Source organism: Sciurus vulgaris (assembly GCF_902686455.1).
Source record: "Sciurus vulgaris genome assembly, chromosome: 4".
Taxonomy (NCBI): Eukaryota; Metazoa; Chordata; class Mammalia; order Rodentia; family Sciuridae; genus Sciurus; species Sciurus vulgaris.
The window spans coordinates 172,365,866-172,390,644 of NC_136464.1; the positions used below are offsets into that span (position 1 = coordinate 172,365,866).

At 40.6% G+C, this 24,779-nt stretch overlaps 1 protein-coding gene across 5 annotated transcripts in view; it reads right to left on the reverse strand.

The window, feature by feature from the left end:
* DZIP1 (DAZ interacting zinc finger protein 1) overlaps positions 1-24,779 on the reverse strand; it is a 60,107-nt gene that overhangs the window by 17,640 nt on the left and 17,688 nt on the right. For 4 of the 5 annotated variants that reach the window (XM_079138031.1, XM_079138030.1, XM_079138032.1 and 1 more), the window contains 8 exons: positions 22,949-23,110; positions 21,232-21,369; positions 19,449-19,511; positions 13,345-13,485; positions 12,854-12,902; positions 11,612-11,668; positions 7,729-7,785; positions 1,313-1,372 (listed from right to left, as the gene is read on the reverse strand). In XM_079138031.1, the coding sequence (XP_078994157.1) occupies positions 1,313-1,372; positions 7,729-7,785; positions 11,612-11,668; positions 12,854-12,902; positions 13,345-13,485; positions 19,449-19,511; positions 21,232-21,369; positions 22,949-23,110 (727 nt within the window). The remainder of the gene's footprint in view (positions 1-1,312; positions 1,373-7,728; positions 7,786-11,611; positions 11,669-12,853; positions 12,903-13,344; positions 13,486-19,448; positions 19,512-21,231; positions 21,370-22,948; positions 23,111-24,779) is intronic. The other variant, XM_079138033.1, reaches the window with a different exon arrangement.

Consider the following 24,779-nt stretch of genomic DNA (forward strand, 5'->3'; position numbering starts at 1 on the left):
TCAAATTTATGCTCATTAGAATATCCACAAATCCCCTCAACAACTTTGTATGGCTTTATTACAATTTACTGTATCTACACTGTAGTAGATATCTACTGTATCTAATCAGGTTTTTAAACACTAACAGCAATGACAAAGAAATTTTAAAGAATTGAAGCAACTAAAATAATGCTTTTCAAAATAAGTGCCAACTGTGAGCCATTACTTAGGAAGATATAAAATCCTAAACCATTCTAACATATAGCAAGTCAAGACAAATTGCAAAGACACACAGAAGCAATGTAAACAAATGCCATTAAAATACTTTTAAAAAGAACTGATGATTAACATGGCACGACAAAGACCTGAAAATACACATTATGTGGATTTTATGAATACACCCAATTTAGTGTTTAGATTGTGTGTAGCCTTGTTATTTTTATAAAATCCTAGAGAACATAAGAGTTAATAAGCAATACTGAATTTATCTATATTAGAATATACAATTTAACTTTTCTTCCTGAACAAAAAATGATAAACCAGAACCTGTATATGTGTTATCAACTTGCTTTCTCCTAAAGAAGTGATATTTGGTAAAGTATTGTTAATAAGGAAAAAAATTATGATAAACTGATTCAACATAGTTTTCAGGATCTACAAGTCTAACATTAAGAAAATAGTGTAATTCACACAATTTTTCATGAGCTTCAAAAATTAATTCATAGAAAATAATTTTGACAACTGCCAAATAAATTTGAGTAAGCAGTAGTAATTTTAATTATCTTCCCAAACCTGTGATAGCTCCCAAATTCTACCAAGAAGATATTATTTTACACATAAATATTCTACATCCAGAATTTAGATAATATGCTTGTTTTGATATTTAAAATAATTTGGAAATGGGTACTTCATCCAGTCACTTCAGATTCATGGTATCAGAAATTATCACTCTGGCACAAATATTTTATTATCATCTGGTGTACAGCATGTGTGTCAGCTTGTCATCTGTTCAGAAAATATCTGTATTGAAATAAAGACCTAAATTTTTATTTCCAAGTTCCCAACACAGGAAACTTCTTATTCATCTGTTTGCATAAGATTTTCCCCTTGCAGAGCAGGGTTAAATATAATAGAACATTGGGAGAATACGGTAACAGCATACCATATGTAAGTTGAAGATATAATTCCAACCTAAATGTCCTTCCTGATTTTGATACAGTTAGAAATTAGGATGTTCATGCAAATATAAACCACCGGCACATATCCTCAAGGCTTGGGTTTTAGTACATACATACAATCTATGCAGATAAACCCTGATCAAGTCCTTGGTTACCTTTTTCTTCTTCTGAAAGTTCTTCTATGGGTTCCAGTATGTGCGACGAATATGCCTGTTCTATTAATAAGGAAAAACAAGAATAGTACAAATAGGACAACAGCAGTCACATTAGTTTCCTTTCAAACCATTTCAAAAGATAGAATTCCATGATGTTTTAGTCATGCCTAAATGCCAAGAATTTACTGGGAAAAAATATCAAGTCAGTTAAAACTGGTCACTTTTTCATGGCATCTTCTATTTCTGTGTATCTTCCATTAACTCCACCCTAAGGAAATTTTATTTTGAAATAAAGTTTCTCACTCATAAAGCTGGTGCCTTTTGAAGACAAAAGGGTAAAAATGCAAAAAGCTCTTGATTATTTATAAAATGTTTGATTTATAAATAATGTTTGATTATTTATAAAATGTTTTAGATATCTGAATAGAAAATTTAGAAATAGCTGGGGCTGTAGCTCAGAGGTAGAGCGCTTGCCTTGCACGTGTAGAGTACTGGGTTCAATCCTCAGCACCACATAAAAATAAATAAATAAATAAATAAATAAAAGATATTGTGTCCATCTATAACAACAACAATAAATATATATACACACACACACATGAAAGTTTAGAAATAAAAGAAAATGAATGAAAATATTTCACTGGCTGGGCAGGTTAAGAAAGGCTGCTCCCAATCTCACCAGTATTTCAATTGCAGTTGGGGAGGTCAGCTCTCTGGGTTACTTTTCCTAGGGGAATGCTGCAAGCATACTCAAAGAAACCTGCCAGCAGCGGGTGCCCCACCCTAGAAATGGAGAGACCTCTCCTTCATGGGCAAGGTCAGGTTTTGGCCAAAGGTGTACAGTGCGGGACAGTCTGGCTTATGTGGTGCATGGCTCCCTTGCCTTCAGCTTGACACAGACCTCCTCCCCATCTAGCGTTCCACCTTCATCCGCAAGGGAAGGTCATTTCATTCGACCCCAAGCACCAGAGAGGGCATGGGTCAGAGGACAATGACCAACAGTTACTGAGTGCTGCCCAGGTGGTTAGGCATGAATCTAAGATATCACAGATCTAATCCTCCTACTTGGAGGTTTTGATTTTGAATTTATTTAAATGTTTTTCTGGTACTCTTATTTCAGATGGGTGGATGGATATATGAATGGATGGACAGACAGAAAGGTAGATTTAGGTATATATAAATGGGCTCCTATAGCTTTGCCAGCAACCCAGTCAACATACCTAACATTGGCAGTATGGAAGAAATGCATTTTAAACTACGTAAAAAAAAAAAAAAAAAAAAAAATATATATATATATATATATATATATATATATATATATATATTTAAACTCTGTTTTGTTTATTTTTTGTATGTGTTGCTGAGGATCAAACCCAGTGCCTCACATGTGCTAGGCAAGTACCCTACCATTGAGCCACAACCCCAGCCCCTTTAAACCACATTCAAACGAACGTTTGGAACACGGTCTCCTACTAAACAGGAGATAATGTGATTCTGAAACACAGACACAGCCCCTTGAAGGATCGTACATTTAATTTCATCTGGGAGCCATACTTGCTGAACACCAGTAATGTGTCTTTCAAATTTGTTATTCAGCATCTAGATATTAAAATTGTGCAAACAGGCTACTTTATGAGTTTGAATAGCTGAGAACAGAGTTTTACAGAGGACAACTAACTTCAGTTTTTAAAAAATCACATAGTCTATATTTTACTGTACGTCATGAAAATGACAAAAATTAGTTGAGGAAAATCTGGGTAAAAATCTTCACAAAATCTTTACTGTCATCACATTAGTAGGACACTCCTATGACTTGTTTCTCTAGGGACAGGATAAACTGTTCCCTTCTGTGGTGCCAGGGGTAGCTCTGGAAGAATGTTAGATTGCTACAATAGGGCTGGGGATGTGACGGTGACCAAAACCCAGCTCCCAAGTCAAATGGGCCCAGGTTCCTGTCAGGGAGGAAGGGCTGTCATTCTGATGCTGTGCAAGCCACTGGTCTGTCTCTGATTGCCTCAGTTCCTGTCCTAAGCTGAGACCTCCACGTTGAGAGCTGAAATACTTAGAAGGCTTTTTCTTCTATCAGTTTCCTACTATTACCCCCAGAAGAATGGGTCCCAGACTTCTAGTCCTGCCCTTTGTTCCACTGGCTTACTTCTGGCTGGACTTCCTCATCCTTCCGTTAGAAACTACCATTTATCCAGTGCTGACTTGGTAGCTCATGCCTCATTCGATCCTCTGAGAGCCATTACTATTACTGGCAAGCAAGTAAACCTAAGCCCACAGTTTAACAAAATGGCTGTGAATCTAGACTCTGTTTACCAAGTTCAGTCTCAGCCATGCAGCTACAATGCCTCCTAGCTGGTGCTCACTCCATGCATCTCCCTGACTTCTCCAAATGGCACCGCTCTCCAGCCATTTTCAGAGCTCACCACACTCTGACCACTCCCTTGCCCTGGCCCCCAATATTTGGCTTTGCCTTTTTTGCCAGTTCCACTAAACTGATGCTATGTTGGGGCTGAGGTTGTGGCTCAGTGGTGGAGCACTTGCCTAGCATGTGTGAGGCACTAGGTTCAATTCTCAGTACCATATATAAATAAATGAATAAAATAAAGGTCTATCAACATCTAAAAACAAAACAAAGCAAAACAAAAAATGGCTGCTATGTTCACTCTCTCTAGTCTCATCACTGGCCCTGATTCCTAGAGGAGGAAGGTCACATCCAAGATCTGATGACCTTGGGTCACATCCCAAGCTGGTCTGATTCTCTGATCATGCTCTGGTCAGGCCCAGCTTCCCATAGCCCAGCTCCCCAGTTCTGTATGCCCAACCTCAGGCACATTCAGCAGACACACACTCCCCAAAGAACCACCTGGACAGCTGCAGGCCACCATGAGAGTCTCAAACAACCTGATTTCCCTCAAGTCTCTTCTGCATTCTCTGCTTGGCCAAGTAACTTACTCTGCACCTCTGTTACATCTAGAGCTTTCCTGCTACCTTTCCCACCTACTGTTTTCCCTGTCTAGGATGCCATCCCAACATGTTCACGTTCAAATTCACAATTCAAATGACCAAATGTCAGGAAGACTTTCCAGGGTTCCCCACATGAAGAAAATCTCTTCCGTGCCTGGGCACCCATTTAGTTTTACCAATGGTTCTCACCTGGTACCATAATTATGAGCATTTGGTCTCCTTAATATACTGTAAGTGCCTGGGGGTGGCCTGTTTCTGATGCATGCATATCTGTATCTCTGTTGTGCCTAGCCTTAGGCTTGCACAGAGGGACAGCCCATAACTATCTGTCATTGCTCACTGGTCTGTGATGGGAAGGAAGGCAGGAATGGCACGGGACATTGCTGGAGAAAATGCATCCTTATAAAGTGACGTGTTAAACTCTTCTATAAGGGGGGGGGGCTCATTAATGATCCTTTTGTCCATCTAGGAGATCAGCCACATGCAAGTACTTCCCCTTATAATTACACACAACCATATCACCTCACCCGGCAGGGATCAGACCCATCATCATTTAGAGGATCCAATCCTGCTCAAATGAGAATTCCCTTCAGTGGTGCTGTTTCTGCAACACTGTTTGGGCCAATGGTTCTCAGGAAGCCATCTTTCTTCCCAATAAGAGTCACAGGCCACCAGAGCTCTAGAATATTCTACCTGTCACATATTGGACAACAAACTATTGCTTGAACCAAAGTGTTGTGTTAGGTTTCAGTATCTCAAGATGTAAACAATTTACCGAGAGAAAACTATGACAGTAACTGTAAAGTCTAATAAAAATGCTTCATGCCTTTGAAAATCATTTATGAGATACTTAAAGGCTTAGGTCAGCTTTCCCATCTTTAACTTGTTTTTGTGGCCCTTGTTCTAGCTATACCACAAAAGTTGGGCACATATAAACCCCCTATAATCTATACACCAAATTAAAGGAGACCTTTACATGTAGGTAACACCTAGCAGGTGCCAATAGCCTTTGGAAAAAGTGATTATCCTCACTGCTAAAAGAAGAGGTACATTTTGCCTGGTCACTCTAAAAAGGGCCCACATTATCAAGCCAATCTAAGCAACTGGTATATGGGTCGATTTAAAAACAAAGTATACTTTATTTTCTGGGCATTGTAATACCACAATTAATTACAACTCCATAAGCAATGTGTCTCCAGTGGTTAAAAAATATATATAAAAATTTGAGACTTTTTCCCCAGTAAAAACAGTAATAAATGGCAATCGTACATGATATTTTTCTCCAGAATTCACGTTTCACCCTATTGACTGCCTTAGAATCAGAACTTACTGCCCATATTGTTCAGCTTGTGTAGCAAATTAGAAAGCAGGGGAATTTGCAAAGTTTGCATTTTCATTTAGACTCCCCCTACAGGACACCTAACCCTGGCACCATTGGCTCATGGCAGACTGCAGTGGGTCTCTTACATGAATCACCCTCAGCTGGAGAAAGCAGCCTACCCTCTCCTCAAGGCAGCTGGTGTCTGGTGACAGATCAGTGCAGGGGCACAAGTCACTTGCCATCCTCTTACCTCAGCGCAGGCCCATTCTGGAGCACCCGTCCCAGCTCTACAGCGGGATCACTCAGGTCTCCACTGCTGCGGCATATGGGCTCCATATCCCCTCACCCAATCCTGTCTCCATCGGGTAAACCTCCACCATGGAGCCTGTTCCCAGGATCCATTCTAAGATGGTTAGTAATCATGACATTTTTCATGGTGAAGAAACTCCTCAATGTTCAAGATGGAACAAAAGATGGAGGGTAAATGGGCTAATTAATGTTATGCAATACATGAATTACCTCCCCCTGCCCGCATTGGGAAAGCCTCGGTGCCCCAGTGGGGGATGTCACTGGGCCCTGGCCAAGTCACCTCCTATTTCCCACCAATTGAGATGCTCACAAATCCACTTTGATCCCAAGCCAAGGATTGTGGCCCCTTGCCAGGACTGGTAGCACTTAAAACCAGTGATTCAATTCCAGCAGATGCCAGAAGAAGCAATGACTGATTAGTGCAGCCTAGGGTCAATCAAGGTATGGTCCACACAGAGCACGTATGTGCTTTAGAACTGATAGACTCCTCAGGACCCTTCAATAAACCCCAGACAGTTTAACATACTTTTTCCATGTGCCCTTTACTGAGCAACAAAGAACATATGGACCCTGTATAATGCCACTCAGAAGGCCAACAATAACAAGAAAAAAAGAGTAAGGGTCTAAAGCACACTAAGTTCCAAAGAGAAATGGCAGTCATGCCTTTCCAAAATCCACCCTGAAAAAAGTGGCAACAGAGAAACTGTAGGCCTAACATAAAATAATATGAACAGAAAATGAATGCCAGAGATAACTCTCTTGTACATTCAATATTAAAGCAAATTTATTTTATGTCCAACATGCATTTTATCCACTACCAATCCAAAGGAAAATATCTACATGTTCTAAACACTTTTACATAATGTGATCTAATATCTGGAGAATTTATACATTACATACCATGATCGAGATAACAGATCCACCTGAAATGATCTTAGGAAAAAATCAGGTGAAATCAATACATACTCCATGTGTGAGTCATGGGTAAAAAGGATCATTACTAAGGACCAATACATTTGAACTGGAATATTTATTAAGACAAAAATCCCAGTTAGATCATAGATTTAAATCTCATCTTTTAAAAGGCCAAAACCCAAAGTACAGTGAAGTAATCATTAGATTTAGAGCAATATGTAGGTAAGACAGGAAAAAGACAGTCCTTCCATTTTGATTCATTTGTGATACAGAGTCAGTCAGTCATAGGAAAGAAACATACTAGATAGAGAACATACTCTGAAAACTGTAAGCACCTTAATGGTATAAAAAGTGAAATTTAGCTACAAATATTTGCCCCATCTACTGATCCTATTAGTAACAATTAGCACTCTTTGGGCCTGATCCAAGAAATGAATCCTGGCAATAATTCCATCCAATGAAATTTCATCTCACTCATTTCCTTTGATTTCTATCACATGTCTTTTCTAGATTTTCCTAACCAATTGCTGAAACTGCTGGTTTAAAAAAGGTGAGTTGCTGCCACACTGAAAGTTATAAAAACAATCACATATGCCCTGTGGCATTGCTGGTTGGCTGCTCTAGGACCAAGTCACCCTCACTCTTACTCAATACCTGCTACTTTCTGCAAAAATCATAAATAGTCAAAGTTCCAAAGTTAAAATTGCTTTTGCAAGTCCGGCAACACACATAATACTTTATGCTAGGTATGATCAGTTTGCAATAACATGACATACGAAGCCTGCAGAACTGTTCTGTAATCCCAAAAATGTTCTGCATAATTTCCGCCTCCCTGGCACATTGGGTTAATAAGTTACTAACTCACGGTGGAAACCACACATAAAATGCTGAGACTTACCATGTGCTGTTGTTAGACTTGACTTAGCTTCCGAAGTCTGACAGGCTGAGGCATTCACTGAAACGGGATAAGAAGAAAGCTCACTGGCTTCATAATCATAGCATAACCACCTGAACATGACGATGATTAAATTCTTCTGAAACCAGTTAAGACACACACAAGACCACAAGGGACAAGTGTTTCAAGTGACAGACATTGCACAAACTAATTTTTAATACAGATTTATCGAGATTTAACCCCTCTTTTTTGCAATACACAGTTCAGTGGCTTCTAGTATATCCACAGGGCTGTGCAATCATAATCACCATCTCATTTTAGAACGTTTTCATCACCTCACCACCAAATACCTGTATCCGTTGACCCTCATAAATCATTTCTACCCTCATCCCCAGCCTCTGGCAAAAATTGACCTTTCTGGACAATTCCTGTACATGGAGTCATACAATAGTCTTTTGTGTCTAGCTTCTTTAACTTAGCATCATGTTTTCAGGTTCATCCATGTAGCATGTGTCAATATTAGCATGAACTTTTATGGCCTTTTGACATTCCATTATATGGATATACCAAAATTTTATTTATTCATTAGCTGATGGAGATTTAGGCTGCTTTCAGTTTGCGGCTATCAGAACAATCTGTAATGAATATTCAGGTACAATAAGCCAATTTAAAAAATCCTCCAATTCCTCAGAAAACCTGGAAAGGAACTATCATTTGACCCAGCTATCCCACTCCTCGGTTTATACCCAAAGGACTTAAAATCGGCATACTGTGGTGATGCAGCCACATCAATGTTCACAGCAGCTCTATTCATAATAGCTAAATTATGGAACCAAGCTAGGTGCCCTTTAACAGATGAATGGATAAAGAAAATACACATATATGCAATGGAATATTAGTCATAAAGAAATCTGAAATTGGAATGGGGTTGTGGCTAAGCAGCAGAGTGCTTGCCTAGCATGTGTGAGGCACTGGGTTTGATTCTCAGCACCATATATAAATAATGGTCGATCTACAACTAAAAAAACATTTTTTTAAATGAAATTATGGCATTTGCCAGTAAATGGATGGAACTGGAGGCTATCATGATAAGTGAAATAAGTCAATCCCAAAAGGCTGAATGTTCTCTGATATGCAGATGCTGACTCACAATGGGTGGAGGGAGTGGAGGTTCACCAGACTGGTGGGGAGAGTGGGGGGAAAGGCCCCCTCTGGGGAAAGACAGTAAAATGAATCAGATATAATTTTCCCATGTTCACATATGAATACATGACAAGTGTAACTCCACATCTTGTACAACCACAAGAATGGAAAGTTTTACTCCATGTACGTATGATATGTCCAAATACATTCTACTGTCACGTGTAACTAAAAAGAACAAATAAAAAAGAAAAAGAAAAAAAAATTCTCCAAGCACTGGGCTAGAAGACACCACCTGGAGGCATTAACGCAGCCACAGCCTTTAGAAGGGGTATACCCCATTCAAGGAAGACCAAAAGCTCTCTATTTTAAATGTCTCTCGAAAATTAAATTTCTCAGTCTCCCTTCCAATATTTGACAATTCTTACCTAAGGGTCCTCTCCGAACTATTTTAATTCTGCAGTGTGTGTTCACTAAACAACTTTCCTATTAGTGTATTAGTTCTTTCTCTATTATTAAGATAGATGTTTAATTCTAATCTTATCCTGAAAAATATTGGCAATGACTTTGGTTACCTCCAAAGGCTTATATAAATTTTTGTCTTAACAATGGTTACTGGAGAAAGTGTTCCTCTCCTATCTATCTGTGAATTGCTAGATACTCTGGAAATATGGCCTTCAAACCCATTTTCAATGTGCATCATTTACATCATGGTTTGGCAAACTACAGCCTATGGTGCATATGTAGCCTACTGCCTGTTTTTGTAAGTAAAGTTTTATTAAAACACAGTCAGATTCATTCATGTAAGTATTGCCTGTGGCTGGTTTTGTACTGTAACACCAGAGCTGAGAAGATGCGGAAAGAGATCATCTATCCCATGAAGCCCAAAATTATCAATATCTAACCCTGTACGGGAAAAGAAAAAAACAGCATTGTCTCTTTCTGATCTAGGTATTATCTCAGCTTACAGAATCAAAAGGGCTGATCTTATTGAATTGATCACATCTGGGTCTTCTTCCTAGCATTGGAATTCAGTCCCTTATGATAGGAGGAAGGTAAATCAGGTCTGAAATGCTTCTCTAGGGTCTAAACCACTGCGAGTGCGCACTGGCGCGGCCCACAGGTTTGACTGGTGAAGTGCACCCTGGTGAGGCCCAACTTACATTAGACGTTAGAAATCCTTCCTTTTGGGGGCTATAGGTCTGATTTACTTGTTGTATACCTCTTAAGCTGTCTTTCACTTTATGATCTGGATTTTCTGCTCTCAAGCTTTGGAGTATGTGTGTTCTCTTAGTGAAGAGTTCTCTAGGTAAAGAGAACTTCCCCACCATCAACAGAGCCTCCGCTTTCAGGTCTTCCTCCATGCTGGGAGGGGGACTGGGGACTAGCAGCCCCTCTTGCCTCCTTATCATGAAGCACAAAGGCTCCACTCAGGAAGAGATCCTTACATATATATGTTCTGCAGGCCAATTTTTTCTTTTTTTCTGCAATTCTAGAGCTCAGTAGCATCCACACTTTTGTTCAAATTCCCCATCAGTAAAAATTACTCTTTGATATACATATTTATTTAAATATATTTTACACATGTACAATAAGTGTATATATTCTAAAACAAACATATTTGAAAAAAATTAAAAGGATGAGTTTGTGAATATATAAAACGAAGTTCTAATAACTTGTTCCCCATATCCCAGTAGATCATGTTGTATAACCCAGAAGGTCTGAACACACCATTTAGAGAAAGTCACTCAAACTAAATACAGCATTGTTTTGTTTTCCTGCTTGTATGCTTGAGTTTAGTCAGCTAGTGTAAAATTCTTTATAATTCTCTTCTAACCTTTCCATCCTTCCTGAACAGTGTGTGTGCGTGTGTGTCATTCACTAAGAGACAAGTCTGGTTTTCCTCTCCCCAGCCCTACTCTTGGCACTAGGCCTTCCTCCTCCCCCCACCTCCCAACCTCTTCGGCTTCAAGATAAGCCTGAGAAAACTGAGTGGTTGAAGCCATTTGTATTTTCCACTCAATCGTACCAACTTTCAAAACCTACTCATTAATATTCTCTGGTCAAGATGCAGCCCTCGAGAGTCCTGGGCCTAGGAGGGCGCAGTGCCAGTCTCGTTCCTGGCCCCTCCAGTGTACCAGACCCCTGTCTTCTTGCCCATATCATCTGCTCCCTTACTTCCTCCACCTGTAGCTCTTTTTTCCCCCCTTAATTTCCTAAACAGAAATAAAAATATTTAAACTATTTAACATTATTTTTTAAAAAGTTTGTTCTAAATTTCAAGATTTTATCTTTTTGGTGTACTGCCGAATTTTGAGAGTTCCAGGAGACAGACCAGATGGCCATGCTGACCACAAGTGAGGACCAGAGGACACCTGTTCAAAGGGGGCAGCAGTGAGAGTCTTGGCCACACCAAAAGGTGGCGGGCACCACACATGGTCACATAGTCACAGTCACAGAACAGATCACTGTGGGAAATCCACAGTGATGCCAAGGAGTTTTAATCATTCCTTTATAAGACAAATTACAAAATAATGGTATAACTAACCAAAATCCTCACCAAAATGACATGACATTTACATCTTGGATTTCAGAATGAGGTCAAAGCCAAGAATCAAAAGAAATCATTAGGTAATCTCCAAATGCACTGTTTTCAAAGAAAATTCTCTACAAATAACAAGTAAAAGTTATATTTTGATAGCATTTTAGAGGTATTTTAGAGATCTGGGCCATTAGAGAAACTTACTAGGTACAGCTGGGGCAACTGGCTTAGATTCAAAAGTTTGCCAAGTTAAAGAATTCCCTGAAATGACCAAAAAAAAAAAAAAAAAAAAAAAAAAAAAAAAAAAAAAAAAAATACCGGTTAGTAACAAAAATCACACGTGAGGGAATAAATTCTGGGAGCCCTTAACTAGTTTTTCCTCCCCAGGCGAACAATAAATGAAATTTATCAAACACCTCACCCAATAGAATTAATATACTTAACATGAATGTTTTAAAAGTGATATTTTCTCTAGAATTACTTTCAAACAGTTATGATATCTAAGCAATTATGTGGGTATCCCTCACTACCTGAGCTCTTACTTTTAAGAGAAGTTATAGGAAACCATAACCTTTTCCCCTTCAACCCTTTATCTTAAAACAAGAGGGAAGGAAGCCCCACTAATACACCACAGTACCAAACCCCAACTGGTGTCCCTCAGGGAGGCAAAGATACCTTAACAACCCTAGATATGCAGGGAGCAGAACTGGAATCTTGGGGAAGGAGACGAGGCAGAAAGCAAGTTTTTAGGCTTCATGGTCAGACCCTACACTCAGGGCTCCAGTCTCCCTTCTGGTCTAACTCTAGGCTGAGATGAGATGTATGGGCTGTTATTGCTACACTGTGATATAAACCCCAACCAGGTTTAGAACCAACCTTTAACCCCAAACTGCCACAATTGGGAATAATGCAGCAAGGCTTTAGAGTATTTGAGAATAATTGGGTGTTCAATATCAATCCTAACAGTTAGCACTGAGGAGTGCAACAGGTGCACTCACACATGCTCACATGTGCTATCCCATTTAATCATAATAGCTATGGTATGGTCATTATTAATATTCCACATTATCACTGAGGAAACCAAGCAGAGAAGCACACAGCTACAAAGTGTCAGACATGGAGTTGAACTCAAACCACCTCCAGACTCTGTGCTTTCAATCACAACTTTGTCCTATGGTATACAATGGTTACTGAGCAGGTTATTATATGCATAATTGTATTCTGATTTAAAAAAAGTGAAACCATTCAATGAAAGTTTAGATTTCTAAAATTCTTCAACTTTCAGGGTTGTGCTAACAGATCTCCCATGAACATAAGAAGACAGATATCCCAAACAGCAAGAAGAATGCCACCTCAGCACCCACGACCCAGCAGGGCCCACATGCACTGGTGCCCAAAGCACAGGAAGGCCACCTCACCTGTAGCACTGGGATCCTGTTTACTCACCTTTGGGTTCACTGACACTGCTTAATGGTTTACTGGTAAACTCTTTAATCTGCAAAGAAAAATAGTCTTCCGGTGATGCATGTTTGAAACTTGATAGGGACAGATGGGATAATGCATAGATGTGGTTGTTAGTACATTAACTTTTTGCTAAATCATCCAAAGACACAGGGCACATAAACCTTTATTAAAAGCACCAAGACAAAAATGTTATCAAAATAGCATATTTGGATCTGGTTGCTTTTTGAAGTAATTACCAAAAGAAATGCTTATCTACCTTCAAACTGATTCTGAATTCTAACTGAATAAATCTGCTCTACAGTGATTTTAAATATCTTTAAAATCTTTTATACTGTGTTACAAGCAATCATAAGGAGAAAATATTCCATCTTAATTACCATATACAACTTAAAAATGCTCTAAACTAAAAACTCATGTTCTTAGGGTAAATCATGTTGCTTGAAGAAGCCTGATTCCAGGTTATCGCCACATACCTGCTGCCTCTGAGTGATAATCAGCTCATTCTGCTCCTGGAGTCTCTGGCCTAGCTCTTCTATTCTTTTCTTGTAGAAAACATTACTTGTATTTAGATCATCTATCATGGAGGTTCGGAGTTTCTCTATATGTGACAGTAGCTGAAAAGAAAAATTAAGAAGGGCATCCGTCTGCAAGCTGCTTATATATAGTCTTCTTCCCATAGTTGTAATGTGCACCCTTGGCTTGTAGCTGGCCTGCCTATCTGTGCACATCAAGTCACTGAATAAATCTTCCAGCACTGCACACCAAGTGCTTTATCTTCTCCCAGAGAAAAGATCCTAGGCAGACAGAACTGATAATGGGAGCAGCTAAGCCAACTTAAGCATAGAACATAAAAGAGCAGATAGAGGCACAGGGACAAGGAGAAGGCTTCTTTCCCAGAGCACTGCCCACCCTCCCCAAGTCCCCATGTGTCATCCCAGCTTAAAAATGGGTGTTTCCATGAAGAATATGAGCAACAACAGGTGTTGGCGAGGATGTGGGGAGAAAGGTACACTCATACATTGCTGGTGGGGCTACAAATTAGTGCAGCCACTCTGGAAAGCAGTGTGGAGATTCCTTAGAAAACTTGGAATGGACCCTCCATTTGACCCAGCTATCCCACTCCTTGGCCTATACCCAAAGGACTTAAAATCAGCATACTACAGAGATACAGCCACATCAATGTTCATAGCTGCTCAATTCACAATAGCCAGACTGTGGAACCAACCTAGATGCCCTTCAATTGATGAGTGGATAAAGAAACTGTGGTATATATATACAATGGAATATTACTCAGCCATAAAGAATGATAAAATTATGGCATTTGCAGGCAAATGGATGAAATTGGAGAATATCATGCTAAGTGAGATAAGTCAATCTCAAAAAGCCAAAGGATGAATGATATCGCTAATAAGTGGAGGATGACACATAATGGGGGGAGGGTAGGGTTAGTGTTAGGGTTAGAGTTAGGGTTAGGGAGGGGGGCAAGTATGGAGGAAGGAAGTACTGTATAGAGGGAAAAGAGGGGTGGGAGGGGTGGGGGGAAGGGAAAAAATAACAATGAATCAAACAACACTGTTCTATGTAAATTTATGATTACACAAATGGTATGCCTTTACGCCATGTACAAACAGAGAAACAACATGTATCCCATTTGTTTACAATTAAAAAAAAATTAAAAAAAAAAAAAAGAAAAAGAAAAATGGGTGTTTCCTGGGCCAGAGTGCATCTGAATTATTCTTATATTCCCTACTAATAACCAACACAATCCATGCTCTCAATCATCCTTCCTGAGAAATGGGAGTGGGTGTTAGGAGTTGAGTAAAAGAAGGAAGGAGGAAGATATGGATGAGGGGAGGGAAAGAAAAGGAGATGGAAGATGTACCAGTAGGTTTATCTTTAGACACTTGATGCCAAGGAAGATCATACTGAGCACAAAGAATTCAAGAATTTCTTTTTGATAATTTAGGGGAGGGGTCTTAAGGCAATTTCAATAGTTGTTTAAGCAGAGGAGTGAAAACAAGTTTGGTGACTGGGGCTGAGGATATTCCTAGTCTGAGGTGCAGACATGGAGCTGGGGTGTGCCAACCAATAGGACTGGCAGTTTCTGGGTCTGATTTGTGGATACAAGAGCTTCCAGATCAGCATTTCCTAACTTGCTTTTTAAAAAAATCAACACTCACTATGTGCTAAACACTATGTTAAGGGCTTCATCTTGCTTCTCTCACACCACAATGTTACAGATGTGTGTTCTGGCCTCCTTGTACAAATGGGGAAATTTGAAGCCAAGAAGTAGAAGAACTGGCCCAGATTCAGACAGCAGGAGGGGGCGGAGCCCAAACCTTGAACTTCCAGGTCTGGCTCCAGGGTCAATGCTCTCCGTCCCTACAGGGTACGGTCTCACCCCTGACATGTTCTGTGCTCCTCTGAGCCTGGACAAACACACAAAGCATGCCGGGAAGATTTTCTGAGGGAAGCTGGAAAAGAACCTTTCATATCCTAATGGCTCCTAAGAATTCCTCCAAGGAGGACACCATCAGGGACTTTCACTTTCACTGTGCTTTTATAGACCCCTGGTAGTGCACCCCCAAAAGCAGTCTGGGAAAGGCTGAGCTAGAAATCAAGAAGAAAAGCCAATGAAAATGGTCAGAGCTCTGGGTGAAGGTTTAGGATCTTGGACCTAGATCAACAATTTGGGGAGTCGTTCTAAGCCCCAAGAAGCAAGGGCATGCAGGAGAAACCAAAGGATGATATCATTTTGATTCTGGAATTGAGAATGGACTAGAATGGACTGATGGAGGAATGTGGAGAGGCTGAGTCAGATGCTATTTCAAGAAGCATGTGGCCCCTGGGAGCCCTTTTTCCGTGAGCTACTATTCTGAGCGCTGTACTTTTCTCCCTCGCTCTGTGCATCACCCCATCCTCCTTCCCTTTCATGGCAGGATCATTCTGCAACCTCTCAGGCTTTCAGGTGTCTCCTACTAGGTCAAAAGTGTATGCCCTCACTTATCTGTGACTGCCTTTGAACTCTCACCACTGTTATTTAGAAAAAAAGACTGCCAAGAATCTAGGTAAAGCAATAAAAAGCTGGCAAAGGCAACTTCCCCAAAACAGAGAAACACAATATGTGCATTGTGAGAACAGGAGGCACCAATCATGTGGAATAATTAATAGTCAGGTCTCAGGCTGAGATTGTTGAACCTGATTGAATTTGCCTCTTTGTCAGGGTTTAAAAGAGAAGGAAGAGAAACAACTTCTGAACAGCCGGACCAGAAGATAGGAGACAGCGCAGCCTGGCGGCCCTGAGGCCACACACCTCTCTCGGAGCCAGGGAAGGTCTGGCCTCCCTTCCCGCGCCAACAGCCTATCACAGCTTGCAGTGAGAAAGAGGTTGAACCTGCAGCTCACAGGCAGCCCAGGCTGAAGGCCACCGAGTCTCACAACTGCCTGGAACACAGCAGGCTCAAAATGAGCAAGGATTTAAAAATGCCCCTCTACTCACAAGGAAACCTGAATTGACTGGTCCCTAAATATCAGTGGTATCTTAAAGAATATGAACTTTAATTATCCAAAACAGAATAGCCTGGGTTGTTTGAGTTTTATTGTTTTCTGAAGTACACACTCCGAGACTTACCTACTTAACCAGAGTCTAATGAGTGGAGCCAGACATGGGTGTTTTAGAAGATTCTTAGGTTGCTCTGAAGGGCACCCTTGGTTAGGAACTGTGACCTCAGCACTGTGGAGGACACATCCTTTTCCTTACAACCACTCCCCACACCCCTGCCTGTTCTGTCCCCATTGGTTAAGTCCCTGAAGCATGGCAGGTGAGCCAGAATGTATGGAGCTGCAGCACAGGCCCTGGAGTACACAAGTCCTGGATTCAGAGACCAGCAAAGTTGGGCAAGGCAGTGCCTTTGTAACCATCCATTTCCTCATCTGTAAAATGGGTAACAACAGCACCAACTTCAGAGGATGCTGGATTAAATATGTGGTAACCATAAACACCAATCTATTTTCCAATGTGGTGCTGGTCAACCAACTCTCAAAACACAAACAAAAACAACCCTGATCAAGAAGATGTGCACACTTGTGAGCAAGCCGGTGTGGGCCAGCTCCAGCACACCACCACAGGACCTATGACAACGGCCACTTGTATTTCCGTGTAACACAGAGGGACAACAGAGGATGCTGTTTGCACAATGGATCCATGCATGGTGCAGAATGACTGTCATCCACTGCTGTTGAGGTCCACAGATGAAAGCTGCAGGTCGGCCCCGTCATCCTGACCACATGGTCACTGCCAGGAGCAATGCCTCCCTGGGCACAGGTCTGAAAGCCAGCCTTGTGTCCTCCCCACAGCAGCGACCACACTTACAGGCGACATCTTTGACCCAGCTCTTCTGAACCCTACAATTAGCATCTGTCCATCTACAGAAACAGGGCTGCATGATCCCCTTTGTAGGCATCCAGCTACAGCCTTCCTTCAGCAAGTACTGAGTGAGCGCCGTCCACATTTTGAGCACATTAGTGGATGTTGGGAAGACAAGGGAGAGCTTAGTAGATAGAATTGTTTGCTCAGAGTAAGAAGAGACAGACAATAAACAAGTTAATTAAAAAAAAAAACATTTAAAATAGTGATCAGAATTTCATTTGTGAAGTCAAGACAATAACCAAGGGAAGGATCTATCATGGAGTGAAGTGACATCAGGTGACCTGAACATGGAGGCCAAGGAGGGTGTGGCAGGCAGGATTCAAACAGGGCCCTCAAGGCTATACATGCTTTGACTGATCCCTGTCCCTTGGGTTGGATGGAACTGACTTTGTGCTTCTAACAAAACAGCAGAGATGAAGGTTATTTGCAGATGCAGTTAAAAATCTCAATCTGCTGACGTCAAGTTAAAGAAAAGGAAGACTTTCCTGTGCAGGCCTGTTTTACTTAGGGAATCCTTTAATAGAAGTTCCAGGTCTTTCCTGAGAGGTGAATGAAAGCATGAGACTGTCCAACCAGGCTTCAAGAGGTTGACAGCCATATTGAAAACCGCTGTAGACAGTGGCAGCCTCTAGGAGCTGAGGGTTTTGACCAAGCAGTTGCCACAATGGGCCATAGAGGAGAATACAGCCCAGTTGCCATTCAATGTCCCTGAGCAGTGGACCCAACCAATCATGCCTCGTCTCTTCTGCCATGGAAATTGAGAGATGATAAATGGGTCATTTCAGACTGCTGAATTTGTAGTAATTTGCCAAAAAGAACAAAAAACAAATCTGAAGGGAAAGGTACCAGCCAGGTGAAGAGCAGGTGGAGGGACTTCCCATGTGTTAGGAAAAGACCAGAATGTTCTAGAAATTATCAGATTATCAGAGCTAGAAAGAACAGGTTTAAAGAAAGAAGCAACCAGGATAAAGCTACAGTGGTGGCCAGTAGCCAGATTATTTTGCCTGCTCTATGAGGAGCATATGAAGAAAGGGGAAAGTTGGAACTGGGGAGACCAGTTTTGGGGCTCTAGGAATGATGGAGATTGAGTTAAAGGAAGAAGCTATGAACAGGGAGGCAAGACACACATCAGGGCCTGCTGATGGTCTGCAACTGGGGACTGAGGCAGAGAGAAAGAACAGTTGTTAGTCTGGGGGGGACTAGGGTACAAGCCCAAGAAGTTCATTGAGACCTGTTGCATCTAAGAAGTCTGTGGACACATCAGTACTAACCAGCTGCTTACCTGGAGCTCAGAAGGGAGAATACCAGGGCACTGCCCACAAGGCAGCACCATCCCCACATTAGCAACCGATCAATCCCTAGGGCTCTCTACATCCATCTCCTCAGGATCCTTCAGCTCTTTGTACCCTCACTTCCTGCTGTACTACAGCCAAGTAGTAATTCCTGAGGGCAGAGATGGTTTCCTACCTCTTTCAGCCCTATGAAGTGCATTCTGTAGAAGATGCTTAGGAAATATCTCCTGAACATCTCCTAAATTAAATCATGGCAATTGCTCTTACAATTTTCAGACTATAAAGACCATTGTATGAGTGCATGTGAACATGTTCACATGAATGTGAACACTATGGGTTATACACATGACTAACTGGTATCACAAACAGAACAGGAAAAATCATGGTTCCTATTTCCTTTTTGAGCAATGATATAATTTTTAAGTTAGACACAACTACCTTTCCCACTGAAGTTCCTCCCACTGAAGTTCTACTTTATAAAAGTTCTATTTTATAAAATGTCTTTTTAAAAAATTCTTGTTTGCTTTGCTTTAGTTTGACTTTAGTATATATGGGGGTCTATACTTAAGAAGAATGTAAAGAAGTTATAATAAATTAGTAGCTGTGGTTATCCCTGGTATTAGGATTATAAGTAATTTTAATTTTGTTACTCATTTCTGTGCAAGTGGATGAATATTACCTTCTTAGAAAGAAGTACCTATTCTTTCCAAAAATGGTCCATTTGGGGTTGGGGGTGTGGTTCAGTGATAGAGCATTTGCCTAGCATGTGCAAGGCCCTGAGTTCTATCTCCAGCACTGGACCAGATACAAACAAACAAATGAGACCCACTTAGAGGCCCTGGTTTCTTGATCTTACCCGGCTCTTCTCTTTCTTGTGTTCCTGATGGAGAGCTTGAACCCGAGCTGTCCACTTGCTTTCCTACAGGAGTAAAATGAGATTTGTTTGTATTGGTAACACTGAAACCTGCGGGAAATGGGAGCTTGCTTTTCAGTGAGTACCTACAAAACTCAATAATCTGATACATTTTTTTTTTTTTTTTTTGCAGTGCTGGGGATCAAACCCAGGGCCCTTGCAAGCACTCTACTGACTGAGCTATCTCTCCAGGCCTGATAAAATTTTTACTGGCATGTTTTAGAATATATATAGTTGAAAATGGTTAAACCCACTGCCCCTGATTTTAATCATATACTGGAGGCAGAGTCAGCCAAGATTTCTATTACAGAGTTAATGGTAACTATTTTGAGTTGAGGGGGGTTGAAGGAGTCAGTCACCACTGTGGGTAGTTGGACAACAGTCACCATAAGATGTGAATGAATGGGTATGGTTGTGTTCCAGTACAATTTTATTTGCAAAAATAAGTGTTAGTTTGCCAATCTATGGGACCAAAAGGAAAAAAACCAACATTTCTGGATCTATAGGTTCTGAACTAACACAGCTCACAGGAAAGAAACAGAAAAAATTCAGGTAGGACCTCAGGATTTCAAAACTGTGTCCTTCAATTCATAGGAGACATACTGTGGTCTCCAGCCTGCTGAAAGCAGTGTCAACAGTTCAGTTTAGTCCCCAACTTCTGTCTACTATCTCACACTAGGTGCCTCAACAGGCAGCTGCAGGCTGAGGGGATTAGGAGAAGACTCTGCTCCGTACAGGGAAAAAAGTGGGAAAAGGATGGAAATTTCTGTATAACATGTAGGTGATCAGGCCCTGCTTAGTTGGGGAAGTGAACAGAGAAATGCTGTCAGCTGTTACTGGAAAACTGAGTAAGAGGTCCTGAAAACAGAGAGGTGACTGACAGGCGGAGAAGAAGCAGGAGCGAAGCAGGGACAGGATGCTGCATTCTAGAACAGAAGCTGCTGGGCCCAGCCACCGGAGCATCAGGTAAAGTGAGGCCTGGTGAGAGACAGGACAAGGTGCAGGTCCAGAAGACCCACTAGGCCAGTTATGGATTCTGGACCTCATTTTTGTGAAAACTAAAATCACTGACGGATTTTAGACAGGTCAGTGACATGGCCAACTTGGCTGCAATGGAGAAGGCAGACTTGGGGGAAGCTGGCAAGACATGAGCACTAAACAAGAAGCAGAAGTCCATTATTTCAAAATTACACTTAACTTTTAAAACATAACAGTCTTATTTTTAAAATAATCTCAAATTCATCAACTCTAGCTGCTGTTTGTTTCCTGGTTTAAAGAAAACTGCTCCCTTAAATCATTGTGACCAAAATAGTCACAAGGAAGATTATACTGATTATGGAGGTTCATTTTCAAATGATTTTAATTATGTCAAAAAATGTAAAAGATCATCATTTCACCAATGTGGTAGTATATTTAAGCTCTCAAAATAAATTCAGTTCTTCCATATGCTTTTGGCCATGAAAATGTAGTTCGAACTGATATTATGCGAGGGAAGAACTAAAATAATTTTGCCTACTTTTTAAAAATCTACATCCATTAGTCAAAAACAAGAATTACTGAATGCACACTGTGATTCAGGCATGTGTTAGGAGGCAAGAAAAAAAGAACTGGTCATATTCATGGTCACTGAAAGAGACAAACATACTCTCCGCAGGTGACACTTATTGGAAATAACTTCACTAAGAAAAGCCAAGGTGGTACTGCAGTTGCCACCCTCTGCACATACCTGGTTATCAAGAAGCTGCATCACATTTTGGAAATCCTGGGCATGTGGAGGACGGTCTTCTTTAAACTCATGCGCATCTTTTAATGTGCCTATGTTGGACTTAATCTGCATATTGGACTTCTGGATTTCTGACAATTGCTATAAAATAAAATTCGAAAATTAGCACACGAGTGTCACACATTTTAATGAGACTGAAATATCAACTAAAACCAGGGAACCAAAGTCACCTCTTAAATGTTACTAACCTCTGTGAGGCTCCTTGTCTTTCTCTCATTTCCCCTTCTCTGCAGCTTTCCTGTCTTGTTTCTACTGTTTTCTGGACTTCCCAGAACACAGAAAACCTAACTTTCTCATCTTAGATAATGTGTTTTTTCAAAAAGCAACTGACACAAATCAGTTACCAGAAACAGAGGAAGGGGTGCAGGTGGTTCTTCAGATAATTTGACAAAAGGTTGATTCTGTCTAGAGGCCGTATCAGTAAATTCATTAGGGATGCAATATCTTCTTTGTAACCTTTGCTTATATTGTTCCCAAAGTTATCCGGGGCAAAAAGCCCTCAGAAGACCACAGGAGGTGATATGTTAACTTCAAAAATGAAGGATGATGAAGCAGACGTCCTACTCCTTACATGTGGACTGCTCACAGTGACTTCATTTCAAAGAAAGGGAAGAGAGTGACTTTTCAGTAGAGAAACCTACTCTGACAACACCCCCTCAGTCAGGTAACCAAGACAAAATCAACAGTCCAAAATCATAGAGATAGTATGTACCCTTGATGTGATATGAAATGGCACTTTATTACCAAGGTCCTCCCTCCAAAATAAACCTACACACCCAGTCTAGGGCTGGGGTTGTGGCTCAGGGATAGAGCGCTTGCCTTGCATGCATGGGGCACTGGGTTCGATCCTCAGCACCACATACGTAAATGAAATAAATTTTAAAAACCCAGTCCAACCACAAGAAAAACATCAGACAAATCCCAACAGCAGGGCATCCTACATATCCCACCAGTACTCCTTAAAAATGTTAAGGTCATCAAAGACAGGACTGACAAACTGTTACAAACAAGAGGAGTCTAAGGAGACATGACAAGTAAATGTAACATGGTATCCTGGACAGGAACCTGGAGCAGAAAAAGGACATTAGGTGAAAATGAGAGTTTGGAGAAGGGCCTTTAGCACTGTGTTCCAAAAACCGGCTTCCATCCTTGTTTCTAAACCTTGCTGGCCCCTAGAGGGAGCTCAAGGATCGTCCCTCAGCTTCCTCCTTCCTTTCCCCAGTGATGTCTAAGATACAGAGGGCCCAGAAAACTCAGAATTCTTAGCAGGAGGACCCTGACTGGCACAGAAGATAAAGGTCCAACCCAGCAAGGCCCTGTCTATTGTCCATGCTTGTGACCAGGGAAGTTTAGACCAGAGTTGTTCTCACAGGGCAGGGGATCCTGCTTGCTTTAGAGTCCCTTCTGCTGGATAGGCCTGTGGTGAGGAGGAGGCTAGGCAAGGATTCCTGCTCAGTCTTTCTGGACAGTTTCCTTCTTCCACACCAGTGATCCAGTTAACCCTTCCAGCCATGACAGGCCTCAATCTCCTCAGGACTCTCCTGGGAGGAGGCGGTCTGCAGCAGGACATGAAAAAGGCCGTCCAGATCCTCTGACCGTAAGGCCACTCTAATGTACCTTTCAAGACAATAATATGAGAACTTACAAGTTTAGTACTTACATATTCTAATGCTGAATTCTTAGAAGTTAGTTCTTTAAACTCCTTCATAAACATCTCCTTGACTTTTTCCATTTCATCAACTAGTTTCTCTTTTTCTTCTGCTTTCCATCTATCAAATAACTTCAGAAAGTCTTCCTCTTTTGTTCTCTGTATTTCATATTCCTGAAAGTATTTTAATACAAGGCTTTAAAAGTTCCACTATGAAGTAAACACATTAAATTTTAAATGGTCACAGCGTCACCTCAAATGTATTAGCTAGTTTCAGTTATGCTTATAACGATGCTTCCTGTAATGGCAGGTCTGTGTGCAATGATTCTTCCAGATTACAGCAGTAGCACACAGCAACCCTGTCATCACATTCCTTCAAATACCTACACAGAGGCCAGAGGCCTCCTCTCTGCATTCTGTGAATCTCCACTATAGACATGTAGGAATATGTAAAATGTCAACGTATTTTGAAAGAATAATTTTTTTTTTTGCTGGTGGGCGGTTTGGATACCAGGAATTGAACTCAGGGGCACTCAACCACTGAGCCACATCTCCAGCCCTAATTTGTAATATTTTTAGAAACAGGGTCTCACTGAGTTGCTTAGTGCCTCACTTTTGCTGAGGCTGGCTTTGAACTTGCAATCCTTGTGCCTCAGTCTCCCGAGCTGCTGGGATTATAGGCGTGTGCCACCTTGCCCAGCTTAAAAGAATAATTCTATTGAAGAATAGAAAAAAATTGACACCTTGACACTTATAAATATTAATATCAGTAGAGCATCCCCCAAAACATATATATACATACATATATAAAATATATATATAATAGTCATAGATTTATAGGAGCTATATTCAAGGACTAGTCCATCAGCAATGGATTTCTCAAAAAACTTCAGGATTTTAAACTAAATTTGGGACTCGGACAACACTATAAACCAATAAGACCCAATAGACACATACGGAACACTGCACTCAACAACAGCAGAGTATACAGTATTCTCAAATACACAAGCAATATTCACCAGGAGAGACTGTATGTTAGGTCATAAAATGTTCCTCAAATTTAAAAAGAATTAATTTCTGCAAATAACATTCTCCAATCACAAAAGAATAAAACCAAAAATCAATAACAGAAGGAAAATTAGTAAATGTGTGGAAATTAAATAACATATTCCTAAATAACCAATAAGGGAGAGAAAATCTCACTAGAGAAATTAGAAAATACTTTAAGGCAGCTAAAAATTTAAAAATACCAAAACATATAGGATGCAGGCCAAACCCATGCTCACAGGGTAAGATTTAGCTACAAAAGCCTATGCTTAAAAAGAAGATCTCAAGTGAACAACTTAATTTTAAACCTTAATAAATTAGAAAAAGATGAGCAAACTAAATCCAAAACCGGCTGAAGGGAGTAAATACTGAAGATCACAACAAATGATAAACAAAGTAAGAGAACAGAAAAGCAATAGTGAGAATTAATGAAACCAAATTTTCTTTCCTCAAAAAGATCAACACAATTGGCACATCTATACTTAGTCTAAGAAATGACTTAGAGAAATTAAAAAGACTATAAGAGAATATGATGAACAGTTGTACACCAACACACTAGATAAACTAGATAAAATGGAGAAAAACACAAATTAGGGCTGGGGATGTAGCTCAGGGATAAAATACTTGCCTAGCATACAGGAGGCCCTGGATTCAATTCCCAATAAGGAGAAGAGGGATGAATCACAAATTAACAAAAGTGACACAAGAAGAAAAGGATAATTCCAACAGACTTTGCACAAGTAAAAAGAATGAATCAGTAAACAAAAGCCTCCCAAAGGAAAGTCTAGAAAGTTTC